General features: G+C 39.9%; 1 protein-coding gene across 1 annotated transcript in view; it reads right to left on the reverse strand.

Moving 5' to 3' along the window:
- Nucleotides 1-3,131: 3,131 nt before the first annotated feature.
- Nucleotides 3,132-26,264, reverse strand: part of LOC123563518 (uncharacterized) — a 63,474-nt gene continuing 40,341 nt past the window's right edge. Inside the window, exons 16-25 of the mRNA XM_045356359.2 lie at nt 14,194-14,372; nt 13,152-13,280; nt 11,817-11,958; nt 10,195-10,391; nt 9,355-9,508; nt 8,478-8,716; nt 6,709-6,949; nt 5,998-6,113; nt 4,639-4,803; nt 3,132-3,516 (exon numbers count right to left, since the gene is read on the reverse strand). Of these exons, the coding sequence (XP_045212294.2) occupies nt 3,221-3,516; nt 4,639-4,803; nt 5,998-6,113; nt 6,709-6,949; nt 8,478-8,716; nt 9,355-9,508; nt 10,195-10,391; nt 11,817-11,958; nt 13,152-13,280; nt 14,194-14,372 (1,858 nt within the window). The 3' untranslated portion in view covers nt 3,132-3,220. The remainder of the gene's footprint in view (nt 3,517-4,638; nt 4,804-5,997; nt 6,114-6,708; nt 6,950-8,477; nt 8,717-9,354; nt 9,509-10,194; nt 10,392-11,816; nt 11,959-13,151; nt 13,281-14,193; nt 14,373-26,264) is intronic.

Genomic DNA, 26,264 nt, shown 5'->3' on the forward strand with positions numbered 1-26,264 from the left:
GCATTGTGACCATAGTCATGCAAGTTAACAAGGAGCATTGTGACCATAGTCATGCAAGTTCACAAGGAGCATTGTGATCATAGTCATGCAAGTTCACAAGGAGCATTGTGACCATAGTCATGCAAGTGAGCAAGACCATAGTCATGCAAGTGAGCAAGGAGCATTGTGACCATAGTCGTGCAAGTTCACAAGGAGCATTGTGACCATAGTCGTGCAAGTTCACAAGGAGCATTGTGACCATAGTCATGCAAGTTCACAAGGAGCATTGTGACCATAGTCATGCAAGTTCAGAAGGAGCATTGTGATCATAGTCATGCAAGTTCAGAAGGAGCATTGTGACCATAGTCATGCAAGTGAGCAAGGAGCATTGTGACCATAGTCATGCAAGTGAGCAAGGAGCATTGTGACCATAGTCATGCAAGTGAGCAAGGAGCATTGTGACCATAGTCATGCAAGTGAGCAAGGAGCATTGTGACCATAGTCATGCAAGTGAGCAAGGAGCATTGTGACCATAGTCATGCAAGTGAGCAAAGAGCATTGTGACCATAGTCATGCAAGTGAGCAAGGAGCATTGTGATCATAGTCATGCAAGTGAGCAAGGAGCATTGTGACCATAGTCATGCAAGTGAGCAAGGAGCATTGTGATCATAGTCATGCAAGTGAGCAAGGAGCATTGTGACCATAGTCATGCAAGTGAGCAAGGAGCATTGTGACCATAGTCATGCAAGTGAGCAAGGAGCATTGTGACCATAGTCATGCAAGTGAGCAAGGAGCATTGTGACCACAGTCATGCAAGTGAGCAAGGAGCATTGTGACCATAGTCATGCAAGTGAGCAAGGAGCATTGTGACCACAGTCATGCAAGTTCACAAGGAGCATTGTGACCATAGTCATGCAAGTGAGCAAGGAGCATTGTGACCATAGTCATGCAAGTGAGCAAGGAGCATTGTGACCACAGTCATGCAAGTTCACAAGAAGCATTGTGACCATAGTCATGCAAGTGAGCAAGGAGCATTGTGACCATAGTCATGCAAGTTCACAAGAAGCATTGTGACCATAGTCATGCAAGTGAGCAAGGAGCATTGTGACCATAGTCATGCAAGTTCACAAGGAGCATTGTGATCATAGTCATGCAAGTTCACAAGGAGCATTGTGACCATAGTCATGCAAGTTCACAAGGAGCATTGTGACCATAGTCATGCAAGTTCACAAGGAGCATTGTGACCATAGTCATGCAAGTTCACAAGGAGCATTGTGACCATAGTCATGCAAGTGAGCAAGGAGCATTGTGACCATAGTCATGCAAGTGAGCAAGGAGCATTGTGACCATAGTCATGCAAGTGAGCAAGGAGCATTGTGACCATAGTCATGCAAGTTCACAAGGAGCATTGTGACCATAGTCATGCAAGTTCACAAGGAGCATTGTGACCATAGTCATGCAAGTGAGCAAGGAGCATTGTGATCATAGTCATGCAAGTGAGCAAGGAGCATTGTGATCATAGACACCTAAGTTACCAAGAAGCATTGTGAGGATGAACACCAAAGTTACCAGGGTACACTCTGGCCAACAGTTACAACAAGGGCATTGTAACCATAGCCATCCAAGTCACCAAACAGCATTGTGACCAAAAGACACACAATTTACCAAGAAGCAATGTTTTCTTAGACACCTCATGAGATCTTTTTTCACATTTTACAGCTGTTCAAATGATTTGCCCCTCTGCAATACAATCATATTGATTGTGCAGAGTATTCCGTAGATGTAGATGACCACAGCCATATCGGCTACCAAAGTGCATTGTGATTATATAGCAACCAAAGTTATCCAGGTACATTGTGTCCATAGCTACCAAAGTTGACAGTAAGCACTGGGATCACAGCCACCTAAGTTATCAAGGAGCAATGTGACCATAGGCACCAGAGTTACCAAGAAGTGTTGTGATCATTGGCAGAAAGTTTCCAAGGAGCATGTTGACCATAGCCACCAAAGTTAAAAAGGAGTATTGTGATCATAGACACCAAAGTTACTAAGAAGCATTCTGATCATAGCCACCAGTCGCCAAGGAGCATTGTGACCATATTCATTCAGGTCAACCAGGAGTATTGTGATCATGGCCACGCAAGCTACAAAGGAGCACTGTGATCACAGCAACCCAAGTTACCAATGAGCATTATGAACATAGCCAACCAAGCTACCGAGGAATATTGTGATCATAGCTACCAAAGTTACTAAGGAGCACTGTGATTACAGACACCTAAGTTACCGATAAGCATTATGACCATAGCCAATCAAGCTACCAAGGAATATTGTGATCATTGCTCCCAAAGTTACCAAGGATCACTGTGATTACAGACACTAGTTACCAAGGAACACTGTGATCACAGGCAACCAAGTTACTAAGGAGCATTCTAATCATAACCAGCAAATTACCATGGAGCATTATGATCATGAACACTCAAGTTACCAAGGAGCAGTGTGACCATAGACACAAACCTACCTCGCAGCATTATAATCATAGTGACCAAGGACCACTTCGATCATAAACACCCAAGTTATGAGGTGCTCTTTGACCATAGTCATTATTAAAGTTATCAAGGTGCATTTTGACACTAGCCACCACAGTTACCAAGATGCACTATAATAAATATTTTATACTGAGTCAAGGGCCATTAATCTGGTCTGAGTGAAATCTCTAACAAAACCCTAGGTGCACAACTTCACATGCTGTTCTATAATCCTGGGTCAAATACTTTTTGAGATACATGCAATACAAACTTAGACCCTTTTTAATGCATATTTTTGACTCAGTCAAAGGCCATAACTCTGGTCCGGCTCTGTAAGATCCAAACTAGAACATCAGGTTCACAGCTTTCCATGTTGAATATTCTGTGAGGTATGATGACTCTAGGTCAATATACAAAAATATTTGACAACATTAGCAGTGGAATTTCCTAATATTAGATCCAGCATCTTAAAACTTTGCAGGACATCTTTAATTTTTACAATTCTTTTATTGCAGGACTGTTAATAAAATTCATCAGGAAACCCGACTGTTCAAAAAGCTCTCGCACTTTTGAGGTATGTGTTGTGTTGAATAACACGTCTGGGAAATTGAGAACAACAGACAGGGCAAAATTATTACAATAAAATATCATTTAATTACAAGAATATAAATGTTTACAAAAAGGTGCATGTACAAAATGACTGTTTTACAAGTTTGCTACGAGTATAGTTTGATTGTTGATTTAATCCATGGAATAAATTCTGTAACTCTAGTGTAAACCCCTGGAGCATTAGCCTCGGCACAGCCAGCACCCCAGGATGTGGCTCCCATCACAGTGTAACGTCCATTAATATCACAGACAAGAGGTCCACCTGAATCACCAGCACATGAGTCGATACCACCTGCTAAGTACCCTGCACACACCATCTTGTCTGTAATATCTTTGTACAATATCTGACAGGTGTCATCACCGATGATCGGAACTCTTGCAGATTTCAGCAGGTTCTGATATCCTGCATATAAATATAGACATTCACATATCTGAGTAATTAGCATAAAACATAACTGCTGTAAATATAAAGAGCACTTTTTTGGACAAACCTTGCTTGAAACCCATTTAACCTTTAGCCTGCTAAATTCCTACAATGGACTGGTCCATCATTCAATTTGGACAGTACCATTTATCATTTGAAGGCGTGTTTATTGAAAATTTACTGACTAAATAGCTAACAGTGCAGACCATGATCAGACTGCATGGATGTGCTGGCTGATCTTGGTCTGCACTGGTTGCAAAGGCAGAAGCACTTGCTGCCGGCAGGCTAAAGGTCAAATATTTCTGAAGATTGCAATACTTATCACAGCTGAATGCTAATATGATATGCCCAGTCAGCTTCAATGTTGGAAGAAACCTGAGATCTAGTGGTAATGAACATTTTATCAAAGTTCTTTTAGGTTTATTAGATGTAAACTGTAGCATCCACACATGAAGAAACCTATAAATATTTGTCTCACTGAAGGGTCACAACTGTTGTGAAATATTAGAAATCTACATAAACTTGTCTGAAATCTATTCACCACATAAACCTTGTGTCATTTTAAAGGGATTAGAAAAGAATATTAATCTTGACTGTGTTTACAATTCGAAGGAAAGACATATTTTGAAGAATTTTATGTGAGCTATAACTGAAGCAATCTCCTTGCCCAATATTTAATCTATTCAAGATTTTTTATGATGACCGCTATGAAAATTTGACCTCTAACGTTAAGGTGAAATATGGCAGTTTTGATGAAATTAACAGAGTAAATTTGATGTCAGCAATTACTAAACTTCTATTTTATGACCACATATTCATTCCCTATATGTTTCATCAAGTAACTATACGACCTATATTTGGGTCAGTCTGATGTCAAACCAAGAAAAAGTTACACCAGCCATCATGAGATTTTCAGATTTCATGTAATCATACCAACAGATAAGCAATATTTATATTCCCTAAAGAGATATATGAAAAGACAAGCAACAAACAACATCAAGCAATATCTATGTTTTCCATAGAGAAGTATAAACAATAAACATCTATATTCTCCACAGATATGTGTAAAAACTTAATACTGAAATAAAACATAATATGTACCAGATTCAGTTTTTCCCCAGCCAGATACATGACATTTCTGACCATCCACATACTCTGTTGTCTGCTCTGGTAGGCATGCCGGCTGCACGTGATCATTGAACTTTATACCAGCTCCATCTTTTTGTTTTATCTTCAGTAATGCTATATCATAGTCATAGGTGCTCTCTACAAAATGATTATTTATCAAATGATTTTCTTTATACTGAATACAAACTTTTACAAACTTTTCAGCAAAAAAGTATGTTTCAACTCATTTGTTTTAGCCTGATTGTCAAGAAAGCTTCTTTGAATTACCCTATAGATTTTGAAAAATAAGTACTGAATCCTATGAAGAGAGTGGAATCCTCCCTAGAAAACTTCAAGATTAAGAGGCACAAATAACACGGCTATCTGTTTTACTTTTTATTCCGTGACAACAGGGACAGTTTACTGCTACCTGATAAGTCAAATTATTATATACATAATCATGTTTAATTTCTGTTTTCTTACAACAGGATCCAAGTCCTCTATATTTTTCAAACTGATGTGCAAATTTGATTTTGGGTGTATCATGATTTTAATGTGTATCATCATTATGAAATCTCCACTTACAGACCTATTTTCAATTTTACTCCGGTTTAACAACAAAGTTGTATCAATTATATAAAAATGACAAGTGTACACCACTGATACCTACAGTAGTTTGGTGAAATTCTAATTAAGGCTGTTGGGAGGAGCTGACCAGAAAGAAATATATGTAACAGACAGATCTATGGACTTGGGTAAAAAAGAAATGAGCCGTGCCATGAGAAAACCAACATAGTGGGTTTGTGACCAGCATGGATCCAGACCAGCCTGCGCATCCGCGCAGTCTGGTCAGGATCCATGCTGTTCGCTTTCAAAGCCTATTACAACTGGAGAAACTGTTAGCGAACAGCATGGATCCTGACCAGACTGCGCGGATGCGCAGGCTGGTCTGGATCCATGCTGGTCGCAAAGCCACTATGTTGATTTTCTCATGGCATGGCTCAAATTTCATCTGTCTTGAAGGGGGAAATATTCTTTTACAAGATTTTGCTTTCAGAAACTCTAAATCTCAAATGTGTTTGTCTCAAAATTCAAATCAATTACTGTAAAGTTCAGACATCCAACCAAAACCTCAATTTGACACACCATAATTTTACTTCTGTCTATGAAAACCAATCAAATTCCTATTTAGTAGCTCCCTGGTTGGTCAAATTATTACATACATATTTTAAATCTTTGTTTCAAATTTCATCTGTACTTGGCATTTTATATGATTATCATATTGCTGTTGACTTAGAGGATGTTTATGCCTAAACATGTATCATAAGCATTAAAAATAATGTACACAAGTACCATCATAGAGTCTGTGATTGATCAGATATTCTAGCTCAAACTCCTGCTCGAAGTCATCCTCCACTTTGTTATCATGGTCTCCAGTCCTCACCACTATATGACCCTTACTTAAATCCCTGAAATAATATATATCTATAACTATACATACATGAACGCAAGATAAACAGCATCAACAGTACTTAACTTGATGTGGTAAACTTAGAAATAAAGATATTCTGTTAATAACAATGTGCCATCACACAATCATGCTCCTTCAGATATTTTCTATTTTTATATACACCTACAAATCAGTGGAAGTTTTAAGCTATCTGCCTCTCAATAAAAAGACTACATTGAAGTACGCACTTTTCAGAGAACATACATACAGACAGGCAAAGGAAAATCCACATTTACAACTATTTTGGGTAGAAAAAAGGAAGCAAATTGATTATATTGGACAGTAAGACAGAAATATCACAATTTACTTACTTAATCATTATGGTGGAAAAGGTACTTCCACTTATAATTATTATGTATCTATTTGTAAAAACATAGAAATTTCTACTTACAGACTATAAAAAAAAAAAGCTCATCTGTGATTATTACATTACTCATATATAAGACCATCCTACTAATCAATCTATTCACACTTGAAAATATCCTTAAGCCACATCATAAGATATCTAGATATCTGAGAAAAAGTTCTCTACAATAAAATAAGAAAATACTCACGAGAAACAGTGAGCAGCACTGAGTATCCAATGTTCACTGAGTATTGTTCCTCCGCACCAGTGGCCATATATCCCCATGGACACCAGTCTCCGCACACCCACTTGCCACGGGTAAAAGCCTTTTGCTGCTGTAAATCCACCAATTATACGTTCAAATTTAGGGGGTGAATCAAGTTCACGTTCCCCTGGACCTCCAGGTTCCTCTCGCTTCTTTCTGGACTGTGATTCTAATGGACGTAGACCTAGAGCAAGTATTGTAATCAAACTGTTATGACTACTCAATCCACTATGAGAGAAAAGAAGCAGATTCATTTATATGGTCTTGGTTGAAAAATCAAACACAGTACAAATAATACACATGGTTTTTGTAACTTTTAACATTTAAACTACTGTGAAATCATTTAAATTCGCTGGCATGAAATTTTGCGCAAACGTGAAAAAGGACTGTTTCGCACGGGCTTTAAGGTAGTTCTGCACGTTTGAATCGAAACATTTTCTACAATGTAGAATTTGATTAAACTCCAATTTTTCAAAACTTCAGAATATACCTAGAAATTTCAGCAAATAAAAAAGATAGGGTCGTGTGCTTGATTTTTTGCTAGACTGATTTGAAAAATTTTGACCTCACGCAATATTTCATAATGGGAGTCTATGGGAAAATCATAACTTTCATAACATTTTCGCGAATAGATTTTTTTGTACAATGTAGATTTTGATGAAACTTCTCACAGTTGTAAATAAACACATGGCCTATTATTTGGTGAAATAAAACGTATAGGTCCGTGTGCTTATTTTTGAGATATTTGACCATGATTAAAGAGAACCGGACATTTCACGTTGATTTTAAGACATTATTTTTAATATTTTAATGTACCATATGTTTTAATATCATATTTTGACTTTAGAAATATAGCAAAAGTGCCATTGTAATAAATTTACGCACAGGTTTCGATTTATTTATAAACTGATTTTCATTTCCGTACACCGAACCCAGGCTTTATTCTACGTTTTCCGGATAAATGATGTTACGCCATCACTTCCGGTTTTTCAAACGTGCAGAACTACCTTAATTCGTGCATTTTCAATTTATAAATGAAAAAGATGAATTGAAAAATAATAAATAGCGTGGTCTTAAATTCGCGCATCGGTTCTAGCGCAAAATACGCGAAAATTCGTCCTACGCAAATAAAAATAATTTCACATTAGTAAGTAACATGCAAAAATAACTTCCTCTCTGGTCAAGGACACACTAATAGTTCAGACATGTGAAGATTCTCTCCACTACTAGAAACAGGTAGACCATTTTCACCTGATATATAACTGTAAACATTTTTAATGTTTTCTAAAATGCTTAAAGCAACAGAAGCACAAAAATGTACTTAAAAACATAACTGTTCCTGAAGCGCTCATGCCTGTGACTTTAACCTTGTCAGTACATAACAAACTTTTACAAGAGACATAATTTCTCATAAAGCTTAACAGAAAAATGGACATCTTTTAAGTATCATTACTAATGTGACTAACTCTTTGTTCTCTATCCCTCTTTAACCTATGTAAGAGAAATTTTAAACAAATGTGTAAACTAACCGTTTCACTAAAACGCATTTTGTCGTCAACTCAAAAGACAAGATAAAATTCATAAGCAGAAAAATAATAGAAATTTTATTCCTGAACATAATTTTCATAAACTAAGTTTGCCAATTTCATTCTTATTAAAAATTCAACTCTGACATGACAAGAAAAATCACATGTAACAAAGTTTATGCATACCACAGGTAACGCCACTCAACACATCAGAACTGCCAGTATCAACCTCACCATTATCATCTTCCCCACTATAACATTTAACGCCAGCATCTTCCCCATGTGCGCAGTTGCTGGTACCCCATCCAGCATGCCTGCATGCTAACAGTGATGTTTCTGTACCGAGACATTCAACATCGTCAAGCATAACCTTCAATCTGTCACTACCTGGACCATAGTAAGCTTCTACACGAGCTATACCAAAACTGAAATAAAAGAATCATCTTTTATTGTGCTGCTTATATTTGAAGCATCATCATCATTATATGAGCCGTGTCATGAGAAAACCAACATAGTGGGTTTGCGACCAGCATGGATCCAGACCAGCCTGCGCATCCGCACAGTCTGGTCAGGATCCATACTGTTCGCTTTCAAAGCCTATTGCAATTAAAGAAACCTTTAGCGAACAGCATGGATCCTGACCAGACTGCGCGGATGCGAAGGCTGGTCAGGATCCATGCTGGTCGCAAACCCACTATGTTGGTTTTCTCATGGCACGGCTCATAAAAACATTTACTAGGTTTTATCTAAACAGAGTAGGCACTGGTAAATAGTAAGATTTATAACACAGCTACATGGAAAAGGCCATTCCAATGAAGAAATATGTAAATGGTAATATTTCTAATAACACCTTCAAATTAACCTTAGCCTGCTGGCGGCATGTGTTTCTACTTTGCGACCGGTGCAGATCAAGACCGTGCAGGCTGGTCATGGTCTGCACTGTTTGCTATTAAGTCTGTAAATTTTCAGTGAACTCCCCTTCGAATAATAAATAGTACTGCCCAAATTGAATGATGGACCAGTCCAATTTAGAAATTTAGCAGGGTAAGGGTTAAACACTAACCTGTATCCTAACATCTTACAGACAACAGTAGCATCATTGTCATCCCAGCTATCATCACACACAGTTCCACGCTCACCATTATTATCCACCTCAACACGACCTTCTCCTTCCACTAAACCATCTTCTAAATAAATCTTTACTGAGCCTCCTGGAACTGTAAAGAAATAAATTATGTAACATATGAACTGAACATGCATCAATGACTTAAATATATAGGTTTTGTTAAACTAGCTTCACATTAAAAATTTCTTTGCGGGCAAAATATAACTTTGAACAAAACTTTAAAGTGTTGTGCTTGAGCAAACAACAACAACATCCTTAGAATGATCACTGTCTGTGTTGGATTTCTATTTGTACTTTTGTGTTTAAGCTGACAACAACAGCATTCTTTTAATAATTACCACCACTTACTGTGTTGGGGTTTTTGTTTGTCGTGTTGTCATAACAACAATAAGCATCCCTTTATGATCACTGACACTTACTTTGTTGAGTACCTGTATGTGGTGTTGTATTTAAGCTGACATCAGCATCCTGAGAATGATCACTATAACCTACCATGATTGTTGTATTCCAGTTTACAGTGGCAAGTTTCAACAGAGAATACAAACATTTTTCAGACTGATAACTATCACTCACCTTGTGGTGTTCCAGGTTGTGGTGGTGTGTTTTCAAGTGCAGATGACACCAGCATCTTCCGTCTGATAACAATAACTTCTGTTTGTGGTACTGGTGTAATGTGTATGAACAACAACATCTTCCGAATTACAAAAATAACATACCTTTTAAAGATTTTTTTCAGAGATGTATTTCAGCACATAACAACATCATCTAGTAACTTACTTTGTGGTGTTTCTGTTTGTGGTGGTGTGTTTGAGCAGATAACACCAGCATCTTCAGAATGGCTACAATCAGTCACTCCCCAGTTGCTCATTCTACAGTTTGACAAAGACATCTCTGTGCCTATGCATTCCACATCATCTAACCATATTGCCCCAGTCCCTTCACCATATGTTCCCCCACTCACAGCTTCTCCATATCTGTAAAAATGTGAATATATACAGCTGAACTTCGTTAATTCGAACTCTACGGGACCAGCAAAATTTGTTGAAGTGATCGGTTGTTCGAGTTATCGAACAAAATTCATTATACAGGGATATTTCCGGGACCTGATGAGTTCGAGAGAAGGGTGGTGTACAAATTATCAGAGTTTGAGTTAACTAAGTTTGACTGTATGTCAAATGCTAATTTTTTCTCAGCTTTACATATTATGTGATTTGGGTATTATGTGAGGTAGCATGAGTATTTTTGTTCCAATTCAGCACCCATCGCATATATATTAGATGTGATCAGATCTTAAAAGATTATTTCAGACATTAACACTGCTTGGAATTATATACATTCCAGCCAGCCCTATAAGGCTGTCTATTTAATTACGCATGATTCACAATCTTTAAACAGCAACAAGAATAATGCAAAAATATTTAACAAGAGGTCCATGATAGCTGTATATTGTTAAATAGAGTTCCATACCTCAAACATTTATAACAAGAAACATTTTAGCCAAATTACTTTGATTAATGGCATGTAGATTTTACAGAATACTTTGGAAATTTTTATGGTGCCATATTCGGAAAAGCCCGCCCACTTAGCTCAGTAGGTAGAGCGTTGGTCTACGGATCGCGGGGTCGTGAGTTCGATCCTCGGGCGGGGCGTATGTTCTCCGTGACTGTTTGATAAACAACATTGTGTCTGAAATCATTTGTCCTCTACCTCTTATTCATGTGGGGAAGTTGGCAGTTACTTGTGGAGAACAGGTTTGTACTGGTACAGAATCCAGGAACACTGGTTAGGTTAACTGCCCGCCGTTACATGACTGAAATACTGTTGAAAAACAGCGTTAAACCCAAAACAAATAAATAAATAAATATATATTGGGAAAAACTAGACCTATACCCAGCATCCAGGTTGTTTGACAAATGAACATGGCTCAATAATTTTAGTGGAGGATCACCCAACAAGACTTTTTTCTGTTTTAGTACTGACAGGCAGATTTCTAACAAAAGGATTTTTAAAATTTCCATTATATACATGTATGGAAAAGTGGCAATGCCATGTTGTTTCATAAATTTTATTAATGTGAACAATCTTGGTAAAGGACCAACCAAGGAACATTTGTGTGTGAAATGTTTCTTATGAACAAAATTCTGACTGGACTTGCTTGAAAAAAATAATCTTGCTTCAGATGGCATAGGGTTTTTCCAAATCCTTCAGCACAATTTTACCTGAGTGATAGTAAGAGATTTGATTCAACTGAAATGAACTGAAGCTTTTACACTCTTTTAATAAAAGTTTTAGATTGTATCACGTATGTACATCCGCATCTCTGGAAAAAAGTCTTGCTGCTATCCTGTCATCTTGTCCCTTTCCAACAATAAATTTTCAGATAAACAACCTATACACACCTGTAACCAACCATTCTGCAGACGACAGCTGCATCATTGTTATCCCAAGAATCATCACAAATGGTTCCCCTCAACCCATTTCTCACAAGTTCAACACGACCGGAACCAGTCACGGGCCCGTTTACTATTTCGAGCGCCGCAGCTGTAAAATATATCACCACAAACAGACCTTACTCTACTGGAATATATATAGATATAGATGAAAATCTAGATTCTAACTGATTCACGCCATTAAAAACACTTCAACACAATAGGAAATTAAAAGACACAAACTAGGTAATTAGGTAAATTTCCAAACTGGAATACAGTGGAACCTGCCTTATCAGCCATTTGTATTAAGCAACCACTCACCTAACTTCCAAACTGATGTTTTATTCTAATTATAAGTTGTCTTATGCAGCCACCTGCCTGAAGCGGCCAAACTTTGTTGTCCACTGATTGACTGCTTAAGACAAGTTTTACTGAAATTATGACTTTGACTAGACATTAAGGGTTACAAGTTTTCTCCACATTGTCCTTTACTAACTATAAGACTCTTGAAAAACAGCAATGAATAAATACTCTTTTAAAATTTTATTCAACTTGGATTAACAAGAGCACCACCTGCAGATGCCATCGCTCATCTGCAAGTACTGGACAATATGTATGAAAAGAGCAATAGTTCAGATTTTCAGTATAAAAAAGGCCATAATTCTGACAAAATGCAGGTTTTGCAGATCAAATGAGCTAAAAATAATACAATTTCCAATATATTATGTCCAGTAAAGCAGACCCTCGGTTTCTATCAGAAGATTGAAACCACTTCCTAATTATTTGGCTAAAGACTCATGTGCTCTTGGTAATCATCTTCAATATATACATGGCTTGAACAAACTTGGTAGGGGGCTATTACCTAATGCTACATGTGGAATATCATTTATCTGAGCCTAGAACTTTAGCAGAAAAACATTTTTTAAAGTTTTCATTATCTATATAAAACACAGTCCCTTCTGGTAGTTCAAATTTTAGCCCTAGTGACCCAGTTTAACACATTTCATAGGAAGCTACTATTCAATGCCATGACTTGTATAAACTGTTTAAATTCAAAGATATACATGTATATTTCTGGCGAAGAGTTTCAAGTTCAGAAACTAATAAGCCCTATCCCATAGAATCTATGATGACTTTAGGGCTATGATTTGAACAAACTCCAGAATTTAGCTTCACATAAAGATATCTGGCTGTGAATTGGAGAAGCAACAGAAATTTGAATGCATCTGAAATTACATAACTGAAGACAAATTGTGATCACAATAAGTAACATGTTGCAATCTGATGAGGTACGAAAGGACTTACATCTACAGTCAGATTCACCATCTCCATTCTCATCCTCGCACTGTGGGTTACAATGACATGTGCCGTCACATACCTGGCTTGCTTCTATACACAGCCCATTACCACAGCTATACTGGCTGCTAGCACAAGCTGAAATGTACATGTTTAATCTGAAACAACAGAAATTTGTTTATTTGAAGCTTGAATTAATTAATGATCTTTTCTTATTTTATTAAGTTCCTGATGAACACAATTTGCAACATCAACTACTAGTTAAATCCAACTTTATTTTCACTATTGCATTCTTTCTGTTAGTTCAAGATAAAAGAGATTACCCCTTACCATGCTGGACACGACTGATTCTGCTTTTGTGACCAGTGTAGATCATGTTCAGCCTGCACATCCATGCAGTCTGATCATGATCTGCACTGTTTGCCATTCAAACAGCATATTTTAGGTTAGCACCCCTTTTAACAGTTAATGGTACTGTCAAAACTGAAAGCTGGACAAGTTCAATATAGAAATTCAGCAGGGTAAGGGTTAAACCAGGGCACATATAACCTTTCTATATCATAACCAAAATGAATATGCATACAATGAAAAGATTCATTGCATAAAACATTGGCAAGCTGACAGACTTCCAGTACAGAAAAACCTATTACTGCACATACTGTAGAAACAGCTAGAGCAGTTCAACTGTATAAATTAGTTACACCGTAGCTCTTTGAATCTGGCTCAACATGGAGGAATCTGTTAGAAATAATCTTAATGTTTAATACATCAACTAGCTCTATTGTCAATCTAAAATATTACGTTTTGTTTTGATTTCTATACAAAAACAATAATGTAATTGCTGTGACATTATCAAAATTCATGGGGGGTCTACTTTTTGTGAATTTCTTACTTGGGCAATCAACAATATTAGATCACAACAAATAAATAAAGTCCCTGTTCCCTTTATCTCCAAAAGCTATTTTGGCCAAAATCACAAAATTTTAAGCCCATAGATTTAAATGATTTCATAATAATCAAAAGATGGTTAAATTTCATCAGAATGGGATACCTTTCTGTGCTTGACATACAACTCCAGCCACTTCAAATGATCTACAATCATTGACCTTCCAGCCATTGTGTTTACATTCACTTATAGAGTCTTCTATACCAGTACAGTCCACTTCATCCAACAGGAAGTTACCATTTCCACTCCCATATTTAGAATGTCCTGTTGCCATGGCAGTAGCACTGAAATAGGTTTAAAGAAATACTTTGTTAATATTCAATATTCATGCTCATAAAAATTAACTGCAGATCAACAATTTTAGTTACTCTCAGTAACTTTATAATTGTCTAAATAATCTGTCTAATTAATGTGGTAATGTATGAAACATTTTTTTGCCCCAAATTTAATACAAACAAACAAACAAACAAACAAATCTTTATTGTGATTTAGGCCTCCGGCCCATACACCATCAATCATATACATTATATACATATATACAAACATAACATTTACATACAACAACTCTTATAAGGAATAATGAAGTAAATATTAACTATTTATATCACTCATGTCATAAAAAGCATTTGTTTTGAGAAAGAGGTTTGTACATAATTTCTAACTTTTTAAAGCTTCAATACATGCCTGTCCATGTATCTTGCCGAAACGAAATAAAGAAAAGACATGGACAGAATAGATTAATATCTGTACCTTTGTTACTATGCCCAACTATCAGCCTTGTCAAGGCAAGACCAATATCTTGGCTATAATGAAAGTAATGCTTTTCCATAAAATAAAACTTATACAAAATATAAATACAATAGTTATGGCATATGTAAAACATACAACACAAAATTTAAACTATCTCTATCTCAGACAGCCTTAACTTTAAAGCATTATATATATAAACTGCAGTATTTTTAATAATATTTTCATTTTTGGAAGCCAACAAAATATTAAATTTATGAACATTTGGATTTTCATAGAATTTTTTTGGTATGTATTTTTTTCTCGAAGTGTTTTATACAAAGGACATACTAATATAAAATGACATTCATTTTCAACAACATTTTTGCAATAAAAACAAAATCTCCTGTCTCTGTCTATACCAAAATAACGACCTTGTTCAATCATTAGCGGATGTGAGGATATTTTCAAAGTACTGAAAGCATATCTATATTTCTTAATATCTAATATATCAAGATAAGGTTCATACATAAAGGTTGTTTTAAAGTGCCTATAAAAGATCAACTTGGCATTATTATTACATTCTTCCGACCATTCTTGTAAATATTGATCTTTTAATCGCTGCACATACTGGCATACAAATAATTCAGGGTTCTGACAATTCTGATTTTCCCAAATATACCCAAATCCATTTCTGTATAAATTTAATCTTACATTCGTTACCCAATTTTGGTAACCAATACTATCATAATAATATAACATCTGATAACATTTCTTAACATATCTATAATCAGGCATATTTATTATCCTGAGCCAATACCTTATACAACGTTTTGATGCTATAACATGCATAGGATATCTTTCACAATCACCAGCAACAGCTGCATTACAAGATTTAAGAGGAACTGACATAAACCGTTTACAAGCATACATTTGTACCTTTTCAATTTCATACATATAATCTAAACCCCATATTTCAGATCCATATAACAATATTGGGGCTATTTTAGCATCAAACAACTTAAAAAATGTAGTTTTCGTCATAGGCATTAAATGATTCAAAGATGATAAAAGAGACACTAAGATCCTTTTTGCTTTACAAGCCATATGATCAGACATTTTATACATAGAAAGTTTACTGCTAAAAAATAAACCTACATAACAAAAACCGTTAACTACTTGGATTTTCTCCCCATTATATAACCATTTTTCATGTCTTGATAGATGCCCACCATTCTTAAAGACAATTATTTTTGTTTTCTTTAATATTTACACACATTTTCCATTCATGACAATAATTAGATAGTATATTTAACTGTTGTTGCAGACCATTTACTGTATCAGCAGTTAAAGCAACATCATCAGCAAACAGTAACATTAAGATCTGAATCATATCTGGAGTTAATTGTATACCAGAGAGGCCACTTTCATCCATAGCAACATATAATTCATTTATAAATAATGAAAAAAGAACAGGGCTTAAATTACAGCCTTGACGTAGCCCAATAGGGCAGTCAAATATGTCACTACACACAGTTCTGTTTCTTACACAGGCCTTAACTGAGTTACATATACTTTTTATAGAATCTAGAAGGTGTCCTTTGACACCATATTTTGACAAGACAGAGAACATTTTTGGCCTATCTACACTATCAAATGCTTTTTTAAAGTCAATAAAAGCAACATATAACTTTCTTCCTTTTCTACATAATATGTCATAGCTTTAATCATCTAGAAATACCAGAATAAACAACACTGACATTGATTGCTTCTACAACAACAGATTACAAGTACACCAGTACAAATAACAAAGGTAGTGGATGGTAATAACAATCAGCAGACGTATTTTCTGTATGTGAAGTAGGCATTCTCTGTTTTTTCAACTGAAAACCATGTGTACATTGAGCTACATTTTCATTTAAAGACTGCTGAATTACCTAATGTGAATATGTAATTGCACAGTAATTGCTGAGTGTTACTACAGGTCCATTACCTTTGAAGAAATCTTTATGTGGTAAGAACAGCTGCAATCTGAAGTACTAAAGGCATCTAGAAACACACACAGTTTAGTAGTCTTTCCTCAAGACAGAAATATACACAGCACAATTTATTATTCTGTTAAACATTTAAACTAGAAAAACATTCTGCATACCCACGGGCAGAATGTCGAGCCCGCCAGCTGTCTAAAAAAGTAACAATTATTATACTATTTGGCGGTGTCAGAACTGATTTACACTAGCACCTGTATTTGCATATGAAATTTTTTGACCAATTACCAAAAAAAAATCTATATAAGTCCACAAAAACTCCTTACCAGGTAGAGATAGGTCAAAATACACCTTAAAACTGGATTTAACATGCATGTTGTACCACGGCCAGTAATAAAAAAGTTACAATATAAGCTATTTATAGTAACAACAAAGGGAAGTAATTCTTAAAACAAGGTTGCCTCATGGTGTTGAACGTATGTGCCAAGTTACATCAAATCCCCTTATGCATGAAGAAGACATGCTCCAGACAATGTCGTTCTTGTATCTGACCTTAGGCCTCTAAGCGTGACCTTGACCCTATATAGACATAGGGACCTGGTTCTTGTGCATGACACTCCCGCTCATAAAGGTGAAGATTCATACCAAGTAAAATCAAAATCCAACCATGCATGAAGAAGAAATGCTCCGAACAAGCTTCAATTTGACATTTGACCTCCAACTGTGACCTTGACCTTTGCGATAGGAACATGAGATTTGTGCATGACACTCCTTCCCATTGAGGTAAACATTCATGCCAAATATAAACAAATTTGTTCCATGCATGTCAAAGTTATGGTCCGGGCAAACTTCAATTTGACATTTGACCTCCAACTGTGACCTTGACCTTTGAGATAGGAACATGGGGTTTGCGCATGACATGCCTTCTCATTGAGGTAAACATTCATGCCAAATATAAACAAGACTGGTCAATGCATGTCAAACTTATGGTCCGCACAAAATCGGACGGGCGCACAGACGCATATACACCAACCCGCCAAAAGTGACGACTATATCGAGCTCACTGCAAGCGGGCTCGACGAAAACAATGGAGATCTAAATAACAGAATACTGACTGCCCTAATTCTTACACAAATTCTGAAATGTTTATTTTTACCGTTTGCATCTAACCACACTCCTTGTATCAAGGCATGCCAAAAACTGCCCCATTACCTCTTATATTTGGGAACATCTTACAGTGCTACCTTACCTATTGTATCAGAGCATGATTAACACTGCCACCCTACCCCTTGTATTGGAGCACATCTAACACTGCTGCCTTATCTCTTGTATCCAAGCTAGTCAAATATTACCACCTTACCCTGTTTCTGAGCACATTTAATACTGCCACCTTCCCCCATGTATCCAAGCATGTCTAACCCTGCCGCCTAGCCCCTTGTCTCCAAGCATGCCAAACACTGCCTCCTAGTCCCTTGTCTCAGAGCATGTCTAACACTGCTGCCTAGCCCCTTGTCTCTGAGAGCATGTCTAACACTGCTGCCTAGCCCCTTGTTTCTGAGAGCCTGTCTAACACTGCCTAGCCCCTTATTTCTGAGAGCATGTCTAACACTGCTGCCTAGCCCCTTGTCTCTGACAGCATGTCTAACACTGCTGCCTAGCCCCTTGTCTCTGAGAGCCTGTCTAACACTGCCTAGCCCCTTGTCTCTGAGAGCATGTCTAACACTGCTGCCTAACCCCTTGTTTCTGAGAGCCTGTCTAACACTGCCTAGCCCGTTGTCTCTGAGAGCTTGTCTAACACTGCTGCCTAGCCCCTTGTCTCTGAGAGCATGTCTATCACTGCTGCCTAGCCCCTTGTCTCTGAGAGCATGTCTAACACTGCTGCCTAGCCCGTTGTCTCTGAAAGCGTGTCTAATACTGCCTCCTAGCCCCTTGTTTCTGAGAGCATGTCTAACACTGCTGCCTAGCCCCTTGTCTCTGAGAGCATGTCTAACACTGCTGCCTAGCCCCTTGTCTCTGAGAGCATGTCTAACACTGCTGCCTAGACCCTAGTCTCTGGGAGCATGTCTAACACTGCTGCCTAGCCCCTTGTCTCTGAGAGCATGTCTAACACTGCTGCCTAGACCCTAGTCTCTGGGAGCATGTCTAACACTGCTGCCTAGCCCCGTGTCTCTGAGAGCATGTCTAACACTGCTGCCTAGCCCCTTGTCTCTGAGAGCATGTCTAACACTGCTGCCTAGCCCCTTGTCTCTGAGAGAATGTCTAACACTGCTGTCTAGCCCCTTGTCTCTGAGCATGTCTAGCACTGCCGCCTAGCCCCTTGTCTCCAAGCATGCCAAACACTGCCTCCTAGCCCCTTGTCTCAGAGCATGTCTAACACTGATGCCTAGCCCCTTGTCTCTGAGAGCATGTCTAACACTGCTGCCTAGCCCCTTGTTTCTGAGAGCCTGTCTAACACTGCCTAGCCCCTCATTTCTGAGAGCATGTCTAACACTGCTGCCTAACCCCTTGTCTCTGATAGCATGTCTAACACTGCTGCCTAGCCCCTTGTCTCTGAGAGCATGTCTAACACTGCTGCCTAGCCCCTTGTCTCTGAGAGCATGTCTAACATTGCTGCCTAACCCCTTATTTCTGAGAGCCTGTCTAACACTGCTGCCTAGCCCCTTGTCTCTGAGAGCTTGTCTAACACTGCTGCCTAGCCCCTTGTCTCTGAGAGCATGTCTAACACTGCTGCCTAGCCCCTTGTCTCTGAGGGCATGTCTAACACTGCTGCCTAGCCCCTTGTCTCTGAGAGCATGTCTAACACTGCTGCCTAGCCCGTTGTCTCTGAAAGCATGTCTAATACTGCCTCCTAGCCCCTTGTTTCTGAGAGCATGTCTAACACTGCTGCCTAGCCCCTTGTCTCTGAGAGCATGTCTAACACTGCTGCCTAGCCCCTTGTCTCTGAGAGCTTGTCTAACACTGCTGCCTAGCCCCTTGTCTCTGAGAGCATGTCTAACACTGCTGCCTAGACCCTAGTCTCTGGGAGCATGTCTAACACTGCTGCCTAGCCCCTTGTCTCTGAGAGCATGTCTAACACTGCTGCCTAGACCCTAGTCTCTGGGAGCATGTCTAACACTGCTGCCTAGCCCGTGTCTCTGAGAGCATGTCTAACACTGCTGCCTAGCCCCTTGTCTCTGAGAGCATGTCTAACACTGCTGCCTAGCCCCTTGTCTCTGAGAGAATGTCTAACACTGCTGTCTAGCCCCTTGTCTCTGAGCATGTCTAGCACTGCCGCCTAGCCCCTTGTCTCCAAGCATGCCAAACACTGCCTCCTAGCCCCTTGTCTCAGAGCATGTCTAACACTGATGCCTAGCCCCTTGTCCCTGAGAGCATGTCTAACACTGCTGCCTAGCCCCTTGTTTCTGAGAGCCTGTCTAACACTGCCTAGCCCCTCATTTTTGAGAGCATGTCTAACACTGCTGCCTAACCCCTTGTCTCTGATAGCATGTCTAACACTGCTGCCTAGCCCCTTGTCTCTGAGAGCATGTCTAACACTGCTGCCTAGCCCCTTGTCTCTGAGAGCATGTCTAACATTGCTGCCTAACCCCTTATTTCTGACAGCCTGTCTAACACTGCTGCCTAGCCCCTTGTCTCTGAGAGCTTGTCTAACACTGCTGCCTAGCCCCTTGTCTCTGAGAGCATGTCTAACACTGCTGCCTAGCCCCTTGTCTCTGAGGGCATGTCTAACACTGCTGCCTAGCCCCTTGTCTCTGAGAGCATGTCTAACACTGCTGCCTAGCCCGTTGTCTCTGAAAGCATGTCTAATACTGCCTCCTAGCCCCTTGTTTCTGAGAGCATGTCTAACACTGCTGCCTAGCCCCTTGTCTCTGAGAGCATGTCTAACACTGCTGCCTAGCCCCTTGTCTCTGAGAGCTTGTCTAACACTGCTGCCTAGCCCCTTGTCTCTGAGAGCATGTCTAACACTGCTGCCTAGACCCTAGTCTCTGGGAGCATGTCTAACACTGCTGCCTAGCCCCTTGTCTCTGAGAAAATGTCTAACACTGCTGTCTAGCCCCTTGTCTCTGAGCATGTCTAGCACTACTGCTTTACCTCTTTATCCAAGCAAGTCAAATACTGCCACCTTACCCTGTTTCTGAGCATGTCTAACACTACCACCTTACCCCTTGTATCCAAGCATGTCTAATACTGCCACCTTACCTCTTGTATCCAAGCATGTCTAACACTGCCGCCTAGCCCCTTATCTCTGAGCATGTCTAGCACTACAGCCTTACTTCTTTAATCAAACATGTCTAACAATGCCACCTTATCCCTTGTTCCTGAGCACAACTAACACTGCTGCCTTATCTTTAGTATCTGAGCACAACTAACACTGCTGTCTTATCCCTAGTATCTAAGCACAACTAACACTGCTGTCTTACACTCTGTATCTGAGCACAACTAACACTGCTGCCTTATCCCTAGTATCTAAGCACAACTAACACTGCTGTCTTACACTCTGTATTTGAGCATTACTAACATTGCTGCCTTATCCCTAGTATCTAAGCACAACTAACACTGCTGTCTTATCCCTAGTATCTGAGCACAACTAAAACTGCTGCCTTATCCCTAGTATCTGAGCACAACTAACACTGCTCCCTTATCTTTAGTATCTGAGCACAACTAACACTGCTGCCTTATCCTTAGTATCTGAGCACAACTAACACTGCTGCCTTATCCCTAGTATCTAAGACCTCATCGATGTGGGTTCAAGCCTCACTCGGGGCGTTGAATTCTTCATGTGAGGAAGCCATCCAGCTGGCTTACGGTAGGTCGGTGGTTCTACCCAGGTGCCTGCTCGTGACGAAATAATGCGTGGAGGGGCACCTGGGGTCTTCCTCCACCATTAAAGCTGGAAAGTCGCCATATGACCTATCATGTGTCGGTGCGACGATAAATCCAACAAAAAAAAAAAAAAAAAAAAGAGTATCTAAACAGTGCTGTCTTACACTCTGTATCTGAGCACAACTAACACTGCTGCCTTATCCCTAGTATCTGAGCACAACTAACACTGCTGCCTTATCCCTAGTATCTGAGCACAACTAACACTGCTGCCTTATCCCTAGTATCTGAGCACAACTAACACTGCTGCCTTATCCCTAGTATCTAAGCACAACTAACACTGCTGTCTTACACTCTGTATCTGAGCACAACTAACATTGCTGCCTTATCCCTAGTATCTAAGCACAACTAACACTGCTGTCTTATCCCTAGTATCTGAGCACAACTAACACTGCTGCCTTATCCCTAGTATCTAAGCACAACTAACACTGCTGTCTTATCCCTAGTATCTGAGCACAACTTACACTGCTGCCTCATCTCTAGTATCTGAGCACAACTAACACTGCTGTCTTATCCCTGGTATCTGAGCACAGCTAACACTGCTGCCTTATCCCTAGTATCTGAGCACAACTAACACTGCTGCCTTATCCCTAGTATCTGAGCATAACTAACACTGCTGTCTTATCCCTAGTATCTAAGCACAACTAACACTGCTGTCTTACACTCTGTATCTGAGCACAACTAACACTGCTGTCTTACATTCTGTATCTGAGCACAACTAACACTGCTGTCTTACACTCTGTATCTGAGCACAACAAACACTGCTGCCTTATCCCTAGTATCTGAGCACAGCTAACACTGCTGTCTTATCCCTAGTATCTGAGCACAACTAACACTGCTGTCTTACACTCTGTATCTGAGCACAACTAACACTGCTGCCTTATCCCTAGTATCTGAGCACAGCTAACACTGCTGTCTTATCCCTAGTATCTGAGCACAACTAACACTGCTTCCTTATCCCTAGTATCTGCGCATAACTAACACTGCTGCCTTATCCCTAGTATCTGAGCATAACTAACACTGCTGTCTTACACTCTGTATCTGAGCACAACTAACACTGCTGCCTTATCCCTAGTATCTGAGCACAGCTAACACTGCTGTCTTATCCCTAGTATCTGAGCACAACTAACACTGCTTCCTTATCCCTAGTATCTGAGCATAACTAACACTGCTGTCTTACAGTCTGTATCTGAGCACAACTAACACTGCTGCCTTATCCCTAGTATCTGAGCACAGCTAACACTGCTGTCTTATCCCTAGTATCTCAGCATAACTAACACTGCTGCCTTATCCCTAGTATCTGAGCATACCTAACACTGCTGTCTTACACTCTGTATCTGAGCACAACTAACACTGCTGCCTTATCCCTAGTATCTGAGCACAGCTAACACTGCTGTCTTATCCCTAGTATCTGAGCACAACTAACACTGCTTCCTTATCCCTAGTATCTGCGCATAACTAACACTGCTGCCTTATCCCTAGTATCTGAGCATAACTAACACTGCTGTCTTACACTCTGTATCTGAGCGCAACTAACACTGCTGCCTTATCCCTAGTATCTGAGCACAGCTAACACTGCTGTCTTATCGCTAGTATCTGAGCATAACTAACACTGCTGCCTTATCCCTAGTATCTGAGCATAACTAACACTGCTGCCTTATCCCTAGTATCTGAGCATAACTAACACTGCTGCCTTATCCCTAGTATCTGAGCACAACTAACACTGCTGCCTTATCCCTAGTATCTCAGCATAACTAACACTGCTGCCTTATCCCTAGTATCTGAGCATAACTAACACTGCTGCCTTATCCTTAGTATCTGAGCATAACTAACACTGCTGCCTTAACCCTAGTATCTGAGCACAGCTAACACTGCTGCCTTATCCCTAGTATCTGAGCACAGCTAACACTGCTGTCTTACATTCTGTATATGAGCACAACTAACACTGCTGCCTTATCTATTGTATATGAGCGTAATAATAAAATCTGTAAAAAGATCCTTTGGAAACAAAGGAAGCAACCAAGCAGACTAATAGCAGACTCGATTTGACTGAGTCTGTTCACAAGAGGTAACGAAGTACATGTATGCAACACCTCTCACACCACCTAGCACCGGCTTAAGTGGAACTCTATTACAAATCAACTAAATGGACTCCATGATCCCAAAGGACCAGAAAATATAACAACCCTGCTACCTTACCCCTTTTATCTCTCCTGCCTTAACCATTGAATCCGAGCCCAACTAACACTGCTACCTTACCCCTAGACTCCAAGCCAAATTAATTCCACTAACTGACCCCTTGAATCCAAGCCCAACTAACAAAGTAACACTGCTGCTTTACCCATTGAATCCAAATCCGACTAACACTGTTGCCTTACCCCTTAAATCCAAACATAACTAATGCTGCCGCCTTACCCATTGAATCAAAGCACAACTAGCATTGTTGCCTTACTCCTTAAATCCAAGATCAACTAACACTGCTGCCTTACCCCTTGAATCCAAGCCCAACTAACATTGCTGCCTTACCCCTTGTATCCAAGCCCAACTAAAACTGCTGCCTTACCCCTTGTATCCAAGACCAACTAAAACTGCTGCCTTACCCCTTGTATCCAAGCCCAACTAACACTGCTGCCTTACCCCTTGTATTCAAGCCCAACTAAAACTGCTGCCTTATCCCTTGTATTCAAGACCAACTAAACCTGCTGCCTTATCTCTTGAATCCAAGCCCAACTAATGCTGCTGCCTTACCCCTTGTATTCAAGCCCAACTAAAACTGCTGCCCTTACTCCTTGTATCCAAGCCCAACTAACACTGCTGCCTCACCCCTTGTATCCAAGCCCAACTAATGCTGCTGCCTTACCCCTTGTATTCAAGCCCAACTAACACTGCTGCCTTACCCCTAGAATCCAAGTCCAACTAACACTGCTACCTTACCCCTTGTATCCAAGCCCAACTAACATTGCTGCCTTACCCCTCGTATGCAAGCCCAACTATTACTGCTGCCTTACCCCTTGTATCCAAGCCCAACTTACACTGCTGCCTTACCCTTTGTATCCAAGTCCAACTAACACTGCTGCTTTACCCCTTGCATTCAAGCCCAACTAAAACTGCTGCCTTACCCCTTGTATCCAAGCCAAACTAACACTGTTGCCTTACCCTTGTATCCAAGCACAACTAACACTGCTGCCTTACCCCTTGTATTCAAGCCCAACTAACACTGCTGCCTTACCCCTTGTATGCAAGCCCAACTAACACTGCTGCCTTACCCTTGTATCCAAGCCCAACTAACACTGCTGCCTTACCCCTTGTATTCAAGCCCAATTAAATTGCTGCATTACCCCTTGTATCCAAGCCCAACTAACACTGCTGCCTTACCCCTTGTATTCAAGCCCAATTAAAACTGCTGCCTTACCCCTTGTATCCAAGCCCAACTAACACTGCTGCCTTACCCCTTGTATCCAAGCCCAACTAACACTGCTGCCTTACCCCTTGTATTCAAGCCCAATTAAATTGCTGCATTACCCCTTGTATCCAAGCCCAACTAACACTGCTGCCTTACCCTTGTATTCAAGCCAATAAAACTGCTGCCTTACCCCTTGTATCCAAGCCCAACTAACACTGCTGCCTTACCCTTGTATCCAAGCCCAACTAACACTGCTGCCTTACCCCTTGTATCCAAGCCCAACTAACACTGCTGCCTTACCCTTGTATCCAAGCCCAATTAAAACTGTTGCCCTATCCTTGTATCCAAGCAAAACTAACACTGTTGCCTTATCCTTGTATCCAAGCCAAACTAACACTGTTGCCTTACCCTTGTATCCAAGCGCAACTAACACTGCTGCCTTACCCCTTGTATCCAAACACAACTAACACTGCTGCCTTACCCCTTGTGTTCAAGCCCAACTAAAACTGCTGCCTTACCCCTAGAATCCAAGATCAACCCCTTGTATTCAAGCCCAATTAAAACTGCTGCATTACCCCTTGTATCCAAGCCCAACTAACACTGCTGCCTTACCCCTTGTATTCAAGCCCAATTAACACTGCTGCCTTACCCCTTGTATCCAAGCCCAACTAACACTGCTGCCTTACCCCTTGTATCCAAGCCCAACTAACACTGCTGCCTTACCCCTTGTATCCAAGCCCAACTAACACTGCTGCCTTACCCTTGTATCCAAGCCCAATTAAAAGTGCTGCCTTATCCTTGTATCCAAGCCAAACTAACACTGTTGCCTTATCCTTGTATCCAAGCCAAACTAACACTGTTGCCTTATCCTTGTATCTAAGCCAAACTAACACTGTTGCCTTACCCTTGTATCCAAGCGCAACTAACACTGCTGCCTTACCCCTTGTATCCAAACGCAACTAACACTGCTGCCTTACCCTTGTATCCAAGCCCAACTAAAACTGCTGCCTTACCCCTAGAATCCAAGATCAACTAGCACTGCTGCCTTACCCCTTGTATTCAAGCCCAACTAACACTGCTGCCTTACCCCTTGTATCCAAGCGGAACTAACACTGCTGCCTTACCCCTTGTATCCAAGCGCAACTAACACTGCTGCCTTACCCCTTATATTAAAGCCCAAC

The sequence above is a fragment of the Mercenaria mercenaria genome, chromosome 2 (genome assembly GCF_021730395.1).
Source record: "Mercenaria mercenaria strain notata chromosome 2, MADL_Memer_1, whole genome shotgun sequence".
Lineage (NCBI taxonomy): Eukaryota > Metazoa > Mollusca > Bivalvia > Venerida > Veneridae > Mercenaria > Mercenaria mercenaria.